The following is a 13,903-nucleotide window of genomic DNA, read 5'->3' on the forward strand; positions in this document are numbered from 1 at the left end:
CGGTGCTCCATTACTTAGGGCTGGTGTCTTGATCAATGCTTATATTTTAAGTACAGTTTTATTAATGAAGGGCTAGCAACTTTTTTTTTCTGGCTAGCTTTTATGTTACCCATTCTTCCTTTTTTTTTCTATATCAATCTCTCCCATGGATAGCACACAGAGTTGAAAGAGGGCTCTACTCAGGGTTACCTTGCCAACAGGCGCCGACAGTAAGTTGCATGGCTATGTGAGATGGATGAATGGGCCAGTCATTAGTCACCAGGTATGGTTCATATGTTGCTCCATCCATGTACAGGGTAACCACAGGGAACTCCACATTGATGACATAGTAATGCCACTCTTTGTCACAAATCTAATGGGGGAAAAAGAACACACAGAGAGAAGCAACACTTAAAATTAAATCTACAATGCATCACTAAACAGCCCTTTAAAATCTCATTCTGAAAGGAGAGAAAGATGTTTTGGGGCCAACAATTATTAGCTCAAAGACTCAAAGAACATAGTTTTGACTATATTACACATCGAGGTTATCAGACACAATGAGAAGAATCTATAGGTCTAATCATCGGCTGAATCCAGCTGTCCGTCAGTGTTTACAGGACTGGCTCCAGGAACCAATCTGAGTTTAAAATCTGCAGATGCTTAAGTTTCTTCTATAAAATGGTGTTACATTTGTACATAACATATGCATATTCTCCTGTGTACTTTAAATAAACTTCAGCTTACACACAATACCCAATGCAATGTAAGTTCTTTAAATAATTGTTCAGCTGTATTGCTTAGAACTAACAACAAGAAAAGGAAAGGGCTACTCATATTCAATATGGGAGCAATTCCTCAGTTGGGTGGATGCAGAACCTTCAGGCAAGTAGGGTGGACTACATTTGAAAATGGGAAGAAACAACATTCTGTTCACATAATTACACCTACTTAGTTAGGCTTACACATTTTTGATGGATAGGTTAGAGTGTCTGCTTACATTTATTTGAATAAAATTTCACTTACTTTTTCAATATAGAAAAAAGTGTAATTTAAAACATTTTTTTCTAAGTCTTGGGTTACATGGAGCTGTACAAAGAATAGTGCCACAATGAAAGTAAAGATAGATGAGAAGAGGAGAAAGGACAGTGAAAGAAGAAAGCAGCAGAGCAGTTCGAATTCAGAGTTAGAGAGGCAGATGAGGAAAAAGGAAGAAACAGGAACCCCCAAGGAATCAGAGCCTCAAATACCGATGTTTCTATGTTAAGCATCTGAGAAGCCAATGTAGCGTAGCCCTTTCAATTCTAGGAAGGTTAACTCCAAGAGAGACAGATTTCCTAGGAGAACTCCACCCTCCTCTATCTTGGTGTATCTAGGGAGGCAGAGACGGGCCACAGATGGAACCTTCTGGCCTGCACTGGGAACTGGCTACTCTTAAGATATGTCCTTTCACAACCAGCCATGCTCAGGAGTCCTGTCTTTTTCCAGGATTGGGGACCAGCATTAATGGACTGGTAGAATCTCAGGGGAGATGGGTGATGTGATGCTGATGGCTGATTTTGACTGTCACCCTCACTTGGTTGAGAAACACATGGGAGAATCCATGAAGCATACCTGTGGTGTATCGTATCGATGAGGACATTTCTAGAGATCATTGCCATATGGCTCTATAGGACTCTTGATCTAATGAATGAATTAATCCCTTAATGGATTTATTATATGGCCATATTTTAGAAGGTGGTGAAAGCTCGGGTTGCGGGGACCAGTTGGAAGGAGAGGTTACTAGGAGGGTATCCTTGGGACTGTATTTCACCCTGGACATTTCCTTTGTCCTTTCCTGACAGCTAAGGATGGCTCTGTTTTGCCCTTCCCTTTCTCTTGTGAAGTGCTGACATCTCAGAAAGAAGGAGCAAAAGCAGCTCTCTCCTTGTTGTAGGTATTCGGTTCCAGTGGTGCAAAAGTAACTGAAACAGGAGGAGTCACAGTTCTTGACCCAAGAGACCAGACGCACACTGTACAATTTATAACAAAACCATGGGCAGGGAGGCAGGAACCAGAAAAGGCAGCGGGACTAGTGAACAGTGCTCCCCTCTCTCTGTGCAGGCCCCGGGCTTTCTCCTTTGTGTTTAGTGTCCTCCGTTCCCTCTGCATCACATGGGATCCTCTGAAGTGTGTGTCATCTGTATCATCCGCTCTCCACCACCCCTGCTGCAGATGGCAGGGGAGGCTGATGAGTTCTCCATGAAGGTGACCCCAAGGTGAGGGCTTCAAAGCCCCCCCCTCCATCCTGCACTGGATTAAATGTGCTGTTTCCCATGAATAGATAACACCAACAGGGTTGCTAAATGATCTTTTCCCTTTCATTTTGGAATAAGAAATTTCCCCTTAATGTTCTTTTTTATATTGTCCCATCTCATGCCTCAGAAAATTACTCCCTTTGATGCCTGTTAGTCTGATAAAGCCTGAAGACTATTTTAGGGTCTTCAGTAGGCAAACAGGAAGGGTTCAGGCAGTTCACTCCAATGTCTTGTTGAATTCAGTGAGAGTCCTCAACTCGGTTTACACTCCGCACTTTATTGATGTCTTGGATCAGACCCTGTCTGGAGGTTGAGATTTTGGGTTGACTGAAGTGGATGCTCCCAGATTATAGGGGCTGTACACAGGAGAACTTAAAGACAGAGTCTAGGGATGCTGGAAGAGTGGGGAACCAAGGGAGTATTTACATGAAGTCCACCCAAGGGATCTCAGTGCACCTTTGTTCAGAGCTGGAGTCTAAGATACTCAGGCATCAAAAGCTACCTGGAAAATGGTTTACATCCTGAGGATCGTCCAAGAGGTATCAGGAAGCTGCTGGCTGGGTCCAGGGAGATAGTGAAGTATTCTTGAACACATGGAAAGTAAGGCAGGCATCAGGGATGGCCTTGTAGCTAGCCTATGGGTGGTCTCTGACCTGGGTCCCTCCACACCCTCCCAGCCAGCAAACATCTTCCCTGTGCATGCGGCAGGTTGATTTCCATGTGCTTCAGTCCATCCTATCACACCTGGGATGACTGAAGATGAAGGAGAATGGTCGGTCCTCTGTTCTTAAATTCCCCAACATTCAGCTTTTTCATAAGCCAAGGAAAAATCAGGACCATTTCACATCTTCAGAGCAGCACTGAGCAGCACTGCCCTTCCCAATATTGTAGTTTCTCCTAGATGCATTTCCTACAGTTTTGCTGAATGGTGCTTCATTGAGAGACAGCTTCCATGACACCTCTCATAACACAATGAGCCTCTGTCCTGAACTGAGTCTCCTAGTGGGGGTGAAAGGGCTTTTCCACCCTCATTAGCACATCCAAGACTCCTAGCAGCCTCAAATATGCCTATAATATGCTTTCAACTTTGAAGATGGGAACATTTCTATTACAGTATTCATATAAAACCCCAAGAAACAGCGGCCGTGAAAGCAGCCTGTTTGGATCACACTGTTTTAACGATTTGAGAGTTTGCATGTATCAGTTAATGTTGGCACTAAAATAATAACTTCACAAACCCCACTGTAAGTGGCCATGTGATGTAGATATGGATATTCTATAACATACTTAACTATTCTCTCATTATCAGATTAGTTTTATAACAGCAATTACAAATGATGCTATAATCAATTTCTTGGGCATAAATATTTGTCTTCAATTCTGATTATATCCTTAGGAAAGATTCCTGGAAGGGGACTTAATGGTTCAAATATTATAGCTATTTTCAAGGTTCTTGATACATATCATGATTTTTTCCAGCTAAAAATTGTTACTCTTTATTCTTTTACCCACAGAATGTGAGAAGCTCCTGTATTGCACCATTGCCATATTAAGCACCAAAAAAGGGCAAAATCCTAGACATTTGTGAAGGAACACATCTTGTCTCATTTTTGTAATGAGTCACAAAAGATGGTGCAATTTATGTATTCCCAAATCAAAACAGAGGCAACTACCTATGTGAGGAGCAGTCAGAGTTTACAGGAACAAGCAGAACTGTACTCATGAGCTCTTAATTGGACATACAGACAGTCTTTTAGTTCATACCAAGCTTATGGCTGCAGACTTGTCCCAATGAGCTATGTCAGCAGCTGAAGGAAATGCCTAATTAGAGTTTCATAAATGTGGATCTATGATCAGGAAGAGACCCACGTTGACCTTAGCTAGAACGGCTGGGACAAACTGTAATTGAAAAATGATCGGGCCGGGAGGCAGCAGAAGTAGAAGTATTGCTACATAGGTCAACCAAGACAAGGAAACTAGGCAAAGTGACCTTTCCTTAGGGGAGAGTCGAATTTTAATTCTTAACTGTGTGTGTGAATCACTGACGCATCTAACTGGCTTGATGCCCCGTGGAATGGATGCCCAAGGCATGACCTAGACAAGCTACTTCCTTTTCAGAAGCCCTGCAGATGTGATTCTATGTTAGGTGGCCACAGCTGCTCTTTAGATAGTAAGTGGAAAAGAGGCTAGAGATCCAGAGACACACACCTAGGAAGGGTATGTTGCTAGAAGATTGTTTTCAGAGCTCCTGACAGTCTGATTCAGACACCCATCTAGGGCCAAGTTGGAAGCTCTGGCTTAGTTTCTCCATTAAATCAGGTATTTTTTAATGCAGCTATTCAGTATGTGACACACTGATTTGCCAACTTCTGTATCAATTACTATGTCTATTGAGGTGAAAGAGCCTTATGGAATAGATTCTTTGCCTTCAGGGTTTTCAACCTAACAGGGAGGGAGAGAGAGGGGGGAGAGGGAGCTAAGGGCCCACCTATGAAAATATTCCAATATAATATGGATTGAATCAAGTGTTGTAACTCAGGTGAGGAGCACTTCAAGGTTCCAGAGAATGGAGAGATCTTTCCAGCTGGGAGAAAGTAGAATTCCGGGTGAATACCATAGCAATGTTAAGATTTCATTGGGCATAGAAGGTATGAATAAATTTCAAGCAAATGACGCAGAAACCTCTTATTCCTTTAATCAGTCTCTTTTTTCCCCTCCCACTGTTGGAGGCACCAGTTTGGCAGCATATGGAGTCTAATTCTTTCAGTCATTTCTATAGAGACTTGCAAAAAGCATAGCCTACTTTGTAAAAAACAACCCGAAAACCTAGCTAGTGCTTCCAGTCCGACTGAGGTATCGATAAAAGGCTTCTAACATCCTGAAATTCATTGTCATCCTAGGTCTGTGAAAGGAGCCAGCTAAGCCCATGTGTGTGTGTGTGTGTGTGTGTGTGTGTGTGTGTGTGTGTGTATAGCTGTGTGTATATGTGTGCATGTGTATGTGGTGTGTGTGTGTATGCATGTGTGTATATGCTTGCCTATGTATATATGTATGTGTATACATGTGTATATGTGTATACATGTGTATATGTGTATACATGTGTGTGGTGTGTATATATGTGTGTGTATTTGTATTGTATATGTGTGTATATGTTGTGTGTATATATGTGTATTTATATGTGTGTGTATGTGGTGTGTGTGTGTATGTGTATGTATGTATATGTGTGTATGTGGTGTGTGTATGTGTGTGTATGTGGTGTGTATGTGGTGTGTATGTGTATGTGGTGTGTGTGTATGTGGTGTGTGTATGTATGTGTGTATATGTATGTGTGTGTGTGTGTTTGTGTATGTGTGAGAAAGAGAGAGAGAGGTATTAGGGAGATGAAGGCAGCACACACAGATGCAGATTGTGGTAAGAGAATGTTTGAGAGAGGTGAGGAGCGTGAGCTGAGTCTGCAAGCATCCTTTGGAACTGGAGGACTGAGGACCCGTGTTGCCTTTATTCTGTAGGCAACAGGGGTCTCTGGGTAGGGGAGTGGATGGCAGTCATACCAACAATCAATCTTGGAACATGCTTTCCATCTATAAGCAGCTTTCCATATTCTTGCTTAGGCTACTCAACTCCCTGCTAAAGTGGGAGGATCAATTCTGCTCCAGGGAGCTTTTGAAAAGAGAGTAAAAGAAACGACATGGCTTCCTATCACAGGGAGCTTGCAAAGTTATCGGAGTTGGAGGTGACACTCAGGCCACTGTGGGCTTCGATGCTTAGCTTCCTGTCCTTTCATGTCACACAATGGCATCACATTCCATGACACAAGGACCTTGAGCAGAGAGACTTGGCTGCTGGACACTGGGCTCACATGTCAGGTTGTCCTCGAACAGCTGCACCTGGAGATTCTGCAGGCACATCAAATGTACTGTGTCCCAAACTAGGCTTACAGTGCTCCCCTCCCACGCCAGCCTAAACATGCTCTCTGTGTCCCTGTCTCATGTGATCTGTCATCTAAGTCACCATGTGACACACAGCTTCTCCCACTCTGCCCTCTATGGTTACTTTATTGTCTTGCTTTGATGCTTCCATCTTGTCCTCTCTGCCATCCGTCCCTCAGCACCCGACTCCTACCCCATACCTGCCATACTTGCTAGAGAGAGCACAGAGACAGAGAGAGAGCAGAAAGAGAACTGAGGAGGCAGCCTGGTACAGAAAGCAAGGTGGAGACGCTTGACCAATGGAGGGTTCTGTAGCAACGGAATGATATAAATTTGTGTTGGTCAGCAGAACCAGTTTGCCCTGAGGCTTGTAGGAGACACAAAATAGGATGGACAAGGAAACAAGACAAAGGAGCAGGAGAGAATTCCCGTGGACCAAGTCTGGGGTTCGGGAGTAACTGGTTTGTGTGACATAGCTTTCTTTTTTATTATTAATTGTTTAGGATTTCTGTTCTGAACTTTGGGAGAAAAAAATCTCTTCAATTCTTAGATGCAACAATAGTTAGGTAAGATTAAAGATAATAGTATCACTCATGATAATAGTGTCACTCATGATAATAGTATCACTCATGATAATAGTATCACTCATAATAATAGTATCACTCATAATAATAGTATCACTCATGGGGTTGTTTGAGTTCAGTGAAGTTGTTTGACTTCACTGAACTCAAAAATATGTTTAGCGCATATTTCTAGTCTTTCTGTAGGGATAATCTTTGTGTACTGTGTAAAGCATCACAAGTAAATAAAAGGCTGATGACCAATAAACGTTGGTGAATTAGAAGGTGGGACATCCAGCAGAGAGAGATTCTAGGAAGGAGTCAGGCACGGGAGATTTGCCATTGAGGCATGGAGAAAGTCAGACATATGAAACTGAGGTGAAGTACCCAGTCATGTGGAAGGACTTAGACTAGTAAAAATAGGATAATTGAGTTATGGCTTACTTGGAGAACAATGTTAGATTAAGGCATAATCATAAATATATAAATAAGTCTCTGTGTCCTCTTTCAGGAGCTGGGATAGACCTGAAAGAAGATCAAACCATGGATTCTTTCCTCATCTAAAATACACTGAGATGCTGGGTAAAATATAATGCTAGTAGTAAAATAAACAAGACTAAGCTATCTGGGAAGAGAGCTCTTCAGACATCAAACACAAAGAAACTAGAGATGAGAATTGAAACTGACAACTGCTGAAGGCTGTGCCCCCTACCTTGTCTGTAGGAGTCTCAAAGATCCTTGAAGAGAATGGACATTTAGGTCCTTAGACCTTGGCAGAAAGAAGACGTGTGCTCGGATACTTGCATGAAGTTTGTACTGTGAGGGGGCAGCTTGAAGCCTGGATCCCAGGACAAATACTGCTGCTGATGTAGGGCTGAAGGGTGGAAGCCAGCCAAGGACTTTGTCTCCTAGGCTTGCTCTATGCCTGGGCATCAGGTCCAGGTGCAGACAGCTGACACAGGATGGAAGCCCTGAGCTCAGACACTAACTTAAAACACCTCTGTAAAGTCCATAGAGCCCTTAGAAAGACAAATTCAAATACATTAAGCATGGATGGGATGGAAGATAACAGGACTGATGAGCTGGAACCAAGAGGGAACTGTGTAGCATCTCCACCCTGCCTCTCTTGTTGCCAATCCACTTAAGATGCTCCCAGGGGCTCACCTGCACTTCTGCCAGTGTGCTTCCTGTGGAGCTGGACTGTGACAGGTCAGATAGTATCCACTGGGCCTTCTGTCAGAAAGCTGACTCAGGACCACAGGAGCTCAGGGACAGGGATATAGTGGATGGCCTGTGTCCAAGAGACTATCCGTGTTTGAAATTTGTTTGAGCAACATTTGGGCAAATTGCCAAAACAATCCTGAAAACTGCCCTTGCAACTTGTATTTGGAGCACATAAATAAAGAATTGCTCAATATGCAGGATTTCAGTTACTCCACAGGGACCGAAAAACACACTAGTCCTTTCTTAGACACTGGTGGTGTGCTGGGTACCCTGACACCCACACCCTGAAACTATGGCATGACACACTCTTCTCTCTCTCTCTCTCTCTCTCTCTCTCTCTCTCTCTCTCTCTCTCTCTCTCCCTCTCTCTGTCTCTTTCTGTCTCTTTCTCCTCTCTCCATAGTTAGATGGTTCATTTGCTCATTCATTTGTTTATTCATTCATTTATTCATTCTTTGTTTTTAGTCCAGTGCCTTCAAAGGATTCTAATTAGATCTCCCTCCCCAACCCCTGGATGATGCCCGTTTTGGCTCCCTTCATGTTTCCAGTTACCATTTGTGTGTGTGTATGTGTGTGTGCATTAAAGAGCCCAGTGCAATTAGTCACTCCATTAATTAAAAGACTTTTCCCTCACCCACCTTGGGGCTTGCCTATAAAGTCTTCAGAACCCCATGAAGGAAGGGTTAGTGGAGTTGGGTAGGAGTCAAAGGTCAGAGCCAGTGAAGCCCAGATTGGGCTTTCCCAGTGCTTGGGCTTAGTCTCCAGCTCAGGAATCTCAAGGACCCCATTTGTCATCACTCAGGAAAATGTTCTTCTGTGGACCCTTTAAGGCTTTGACTTCCAACTGGGAGTCTACAAAATGCTGACTTGCAAGATGTACCTACCATACAGATGCTCTTTGGAAAAACCTCACCTAATTCAGCTCTACAGGTTGGTTTCAGCAGGATTTCCAAAGCATGGTACTAGGCTCACAGGCAACAGCACTTCTTGGAACTTGCTAGGCAGGCAGACTTCGCTGGAGCCACCAAGCCTAGTCCCTACTTCCAACAAACAAGATGCTCCAAGGTGGTGCTTGCTTGGCAGGCTGTGCTTGGGTGGCTGTTTCAGCAAGCCTGTGGTGTGGGCAGTGAGAACTTCCACTCAGAGATGCAGTGGAGATAGGGTAATCTCTGTCAGGTTGACTACAGTTAAAACTGGGCTGTGCCTCTGGGTCTGTCTGTGTGGCTCTTTCTAAGAGAGGTTTAACTGAGGGAAGACCCGCTCTGAATGTGGGCAAGCCCATCCCATGGTCCCAGGGGTCCAGACTGAATTATAGGGAAAGAGTGGAGCATTCGTCTCTCTCTGCTTCCTGACTGCAGAGACTTTGTGTTCCGCTATCTTATGCCACAGCCACCAAAGCCAGAGCTGCCAGCCCACCTTCCTGCTGGGATGGGCTCAACTCCTGAACCCCGAAGCAAAATAAAACCTTGCCTCTGTAAGTTGCTCTTGTCTGGATTATTATTATTTTTCTATAACAACGAAAAAGTAAGTAACATAATTTCAGACGATTACTTGTTTTCTTTCTTACGAGGCACTTATAATAAAAATTCCCAGAAGATTGCTGCAAAATTCATTCAATTTTTCCCAACACATGTTTATTGTATTTTCACTACCTCTCAACACTTCCTGGTCCCAGGACGAGGAAGTGAATTACATGGCATTGTCCCTTCCCCCATCACCAGAAGCTCGGACTCACATGTTCTGCCTGCTGCTTTTCTGGAACTCTAGGATGATCACCCTAAGACAAATGCCTGTCCTTGGTGGGTCACACTTTCTTCCTCTTTCAGACTTTGCTTCTAGCAGAGCCACTGACTGCCCCCAGGATGTCTCTTCATGAATATCCAGAGCCAGGTGACATCTGTCAGGGCCCTGAGGCACAGATTCAGAGCTGCAGGGGGCCTGTATGCCTGCTGTAGCTCGTAAGCTTAAATATACCAAGCAAATTCCATCTTTTACCTGGTCAGGAAGCATATGTTTTAAACTTGAGATTGGGGGAAAGGATCTCTTTTTCCCCTGGGTGTTCTTATACTGAGCAGTAGCAACTGCACAAACTCAAAGCTGCCTTTGCCTCCAATCAGGATCAGTGTTGAGAGAAAGACATTTTAGGATCCTGTAATGATCCTATGGAGTCTAGGAGATCCTAATGATCCTGTAATGATCCTATGGAGTCTTCCACATACAAAAAGACTGAACAATTAACATTGACTAGTCCCGCTTCTCTAAGCAGAGAGTTGAGGAGGCCCCAGCAGGCACAGGGGCTTCTGTACAACAGACTGCATCCTTAGAGGCTTTGTGTGTAGGGGTTTGCATCATTAGATGCAGACATGGAGGCTCTGTGAGACCCTGGCTAGGGAAGATGGACTGGATCTTCTCCTACATCTCTGCTTATCTCAGAGCCTGGCAGATCTACATTCCTTCTGAAATCCAGAGGCTATGAGCAAGTCAGCTCAGAAATGGAACTAAAAGTTTACTGTGTACCAGTTTCCGTGTGTCTAAAATGAGTGGAGCACTGCAGGGGGCAAGTGAAGTCCTCAGTGTGTGTGTGTGTGTGTGTCTGTGTGTGTGTGTGTCTGTGTGTGTGTGTGTGCTGTTGGCTGTGCGTAGCCATGCTGAGGATCCTAATGTCCCAGATCCACAGGAGTGGCAAAGCCTCCCCTGAGTGAGGCTCAGAGAGATGTTTTAGGGCCCCAGGGGTCCAAGACCGCCTCAAGAAGAGGGAATTGCAAAGAAATGTGGGGTGAGAATTCATCCGTGTAGACATAGGGCCGGAACAGGAGAATCCTGTAAGGAGGAAAGATGGGAACAGGGGTTGGCAACGTCTCTAATGCATCCCTTAGTTTCCTAAGGGACTTGATAGGGGAAGCAAATGACCATGTTTTCAGGCCTGGGTTTTAAAAGATATTTCTCAGCAAAGAAAATAAGTCTGTAAGAACCCCACTCACATTAAACAAGCAGAAAGCTTGGCCATGTGTTTGAAAACATAACTGTCTTAGTCAGGATTCCTAATCCTGTGCCAACATCACGACCAAGAAGCAAGTTGGGGAGGAAAGGGTTTATTCAGCTTACACTTCCAAATTGCTATTCATCACCAAAGGAGGGCAGGACTGGAACTCAAGCAGGTCAGGATACAGGAGGTGATGCAGAGGCCATGGAGGGATGTTACTTACTGGTTTGCTTCCCCTGGCTTGCTCAGCTTGCTTTCTTATGGAACCTAAGACCACCAACCCAGGGATGGCACCACCCACAATGGGCCCTCCCCACCTTGATCATCAACTGAGAAAATGCCCCACAGCTGGATCTCATGGAGACACTTGAAGCTCCTTTCTTTGTGATAACTCCAGCCTGTGTCAAGTTGACACACAAAACCAGCCAGTACAACAACAAACCCTAAATTTTCATTTTGCTACTCTTAAGTACTGAGGTTGGCTCTCCATCAATATAGTCTATCTGTAAGTGATGCAGGCTGGAATCCTCGCCAAGTTAAAAATAAAAGGGAGAATCTCAGTGGCTATCTATAGAGAAACATAATTGTAATTTTGTTGACATATCTCATATCTCAGTCTACTGAGATAAAAAAAAATCCACTGAATAACTCAAATAATAAATCCTGTGCCCAGAGAAAGTGGAGTGATCTAGAACTGAAAGGTTTAAGAGTTTCCACTTTGAAAGACATGGTACCCATTGGCAGAGAGCATGGTCCGCATATCGGAGCTCACAGGGGACTTCCTGGCTGGTGACAGGGGTTTGTGAGGAGCAGCAGAGACCAGAACATGCACAGAAGAAGTGCTGTGGGTTCTAGCACAGAGCACCCCTAAGCTGATCTTGCTCTGGTGGGGCTTGGGGCTGTCAGCAGGCTAGGCTGTGGTCTTCACATCCACACCCAAGACAAGCAGAGTCATGCTGCCGCAGCCGGATCACGGGCTCCCCTGGAACACCATCTCCCTGGGAGGGGGAGCTACATTTTACAGCTGGTTTCCCTACCAGGCTTGCCAACAGGTTGCCTCTGTTTGACAATCCACAGCAAAGAAATTGGGTATTTACTCCAAAGAACAAATTAGGCCATTATCTTTGGGGGGGATCTGTAGGACTCTTTAGGGAACTGTTGTAGTTTAAAATCCATGATAACGTTCAAAATCTTGGGCACAGGCTCCTTCCAGTATTATGAATATTTACCAAGTGGAATTTTCACACCTGGGCTTTGAGCTCTAAAAAGCTCTGAAAAAACTGCTTAAAATCTAGCCATTGCTACCACTGAAACAAAAACAAAAGAAAATAGAAAGTGGAACAAATTACAGCATGACCAGACGCAACTTTTTGGCTTTGGAGAGGTGAGATGGTCCATTCACTTCTGTGCTCTGCTTCCCATGGACCACCTAGCATAGACTCCATCAGTGCCCATTACAGGCAAAGCTCAGGCTGGTTCCAAGTTTCCGTCTGGTTGTGGATGTCAAGATGTGCAGAACTAAATGCATCTCTGCTTCCACAGAAATAAGTGGCTCATACATCTTGGCTCACAACCAAGCCATACTGGTTAGAAAGCAGATTTGTATGAACTCTGTGTGCAAGACTGGGGAGATCTCCAGTCCTCTGGCTTTGTTGTCCTGGCGCGCGCGCTCTCTCTCTCTCCCCCCCCTCTCTCTCTCTCTCTGTGTGTGTGTGTTCCTCATGACTCCCACATGCAGGGGTTTGGGTAGAGAAGCCCAAGGAGATGAACTACATTCAAACCCATCACCATTATGATAGAAAAAGTAAAGAAAACCCTTACAGTAATAATAATAATGATAATCATCATCATCATCATCTATTCTATATGCTTAAGAAATGTTATTTTGTATACAAGGAGGACCCCATGCTAAATGGCTATAGTAAAAAAGTCATCCGTTAAATGATTTAAAAACTATATTAATTTATACGTTTACTCATCACTCATTAATTTATAAAGCTAAATATTCTTGAAGTCTCTATACAGAGAAAGGTGAAGGACCAGGGACTCCAGCACCGACTGGATCATATCCTAGGCTCCCTCTCTAGTGATTTGGCACAAGTGAGGGGAACACTCAAAGTTAAGATTCAGTGGAGAGTGCTGAAAGAGGGAGGGCAGGTGAAGGAATGGAGGCTCTCTGAGGCCCTTGGTCGCTTTGGGCTATGTCTTCTATAGCTTTCTCTTGTGTGTTCCAAAACCCCCAACAACTCATGGGGACTGAGCTACTCTATTCTCTATTTTACAGATAAACTAAAGCTCATAGAAGTTAAATGACTTACTCAAGGTCACACACAGTGAATTTGGGCTAGCCTTACCAGCCTCCTTTGCAGCATTAATTATCACCAACCAGAGGTACCACTTTTGCAGAGCAGAGCAGAGCAGAGCAGAGCATGCGCCATCTGAGAGTTTGTTAGAAATGCAGCTCAGCCTAGACCCTGATCCTATGAATCTCTCTTCCTTCCTACTAGATTTTCACAGTATGTTTGAGGACCTCTGTTTTTAGATGGTGGCGCATGCCCTTGAAACCCAATAACAACAACAAACCAACCAACCAAACATTTATTGGGTATTAATTTGAAGTGTGTCTGTGTAAAATTTTTGCAATTTAGGAGGAATTAGGTGCTATAGCCTGTGGGGAAGCTGTGGGTCAGGAGAAGAAGCCCGTTTTACTTAAGCCTTAAGAACTTAGTTTATGAATTTCATAAATTCATTCTTTTTAATAGCTGAGTAGTAGTCCATTGTGTAAATGTACCACATTTTTTGTATCCATTCCTCTGTTGAGGGGCATCTGGGTTGTTTCCAGCTTCTGGCTATTATAAATAAGGCTGCTATGAACATAGTGGAGCATGTGTCCTTCTTACCGGTTGGAACATCTTCTGGATATATGCCCAG

At 44.0% G+C, this 13,903-nt stretch overlaps 1 protein-coding gene across 2 annotated transcripts in view; it reads right to left on the reverse strand.

Moving 5' to 3' along the window:
* The window catches only part of Clstn2 (calsyntenin 2), a 588,979-nt gene that overhangs the window by 38,355 nt on the left and 536,721 nt on the right, over nt 1–13,903 (reverse strand). For both annotated transcript variants that reach the window (XM_006511334.4, NM_022319.2), the window contains exon 9: nt 190–352. In XM_006511334.4, the coding sequence (XP_006511397.1) occupies nt 190–352 (163 nt within the window). The remainder of the gene's footprint in view (nt 1–189; nt 353–13,903) is intronic.

This window comes from Mus musculus, chromosome 9 (genome assembly GCF_000001635.26).
Source record: "Mus musculus strain C57BL/6J chromosome 9, GRCm38.p6 C57BL/6J".
In the NCBI taxonomy this organism is placed as follows: domain Eukaryota; kingdom Metazoa; phylum Chordata; class Mammalia; order Rodentia; family Muridae; genus Mus; species Mus musculus.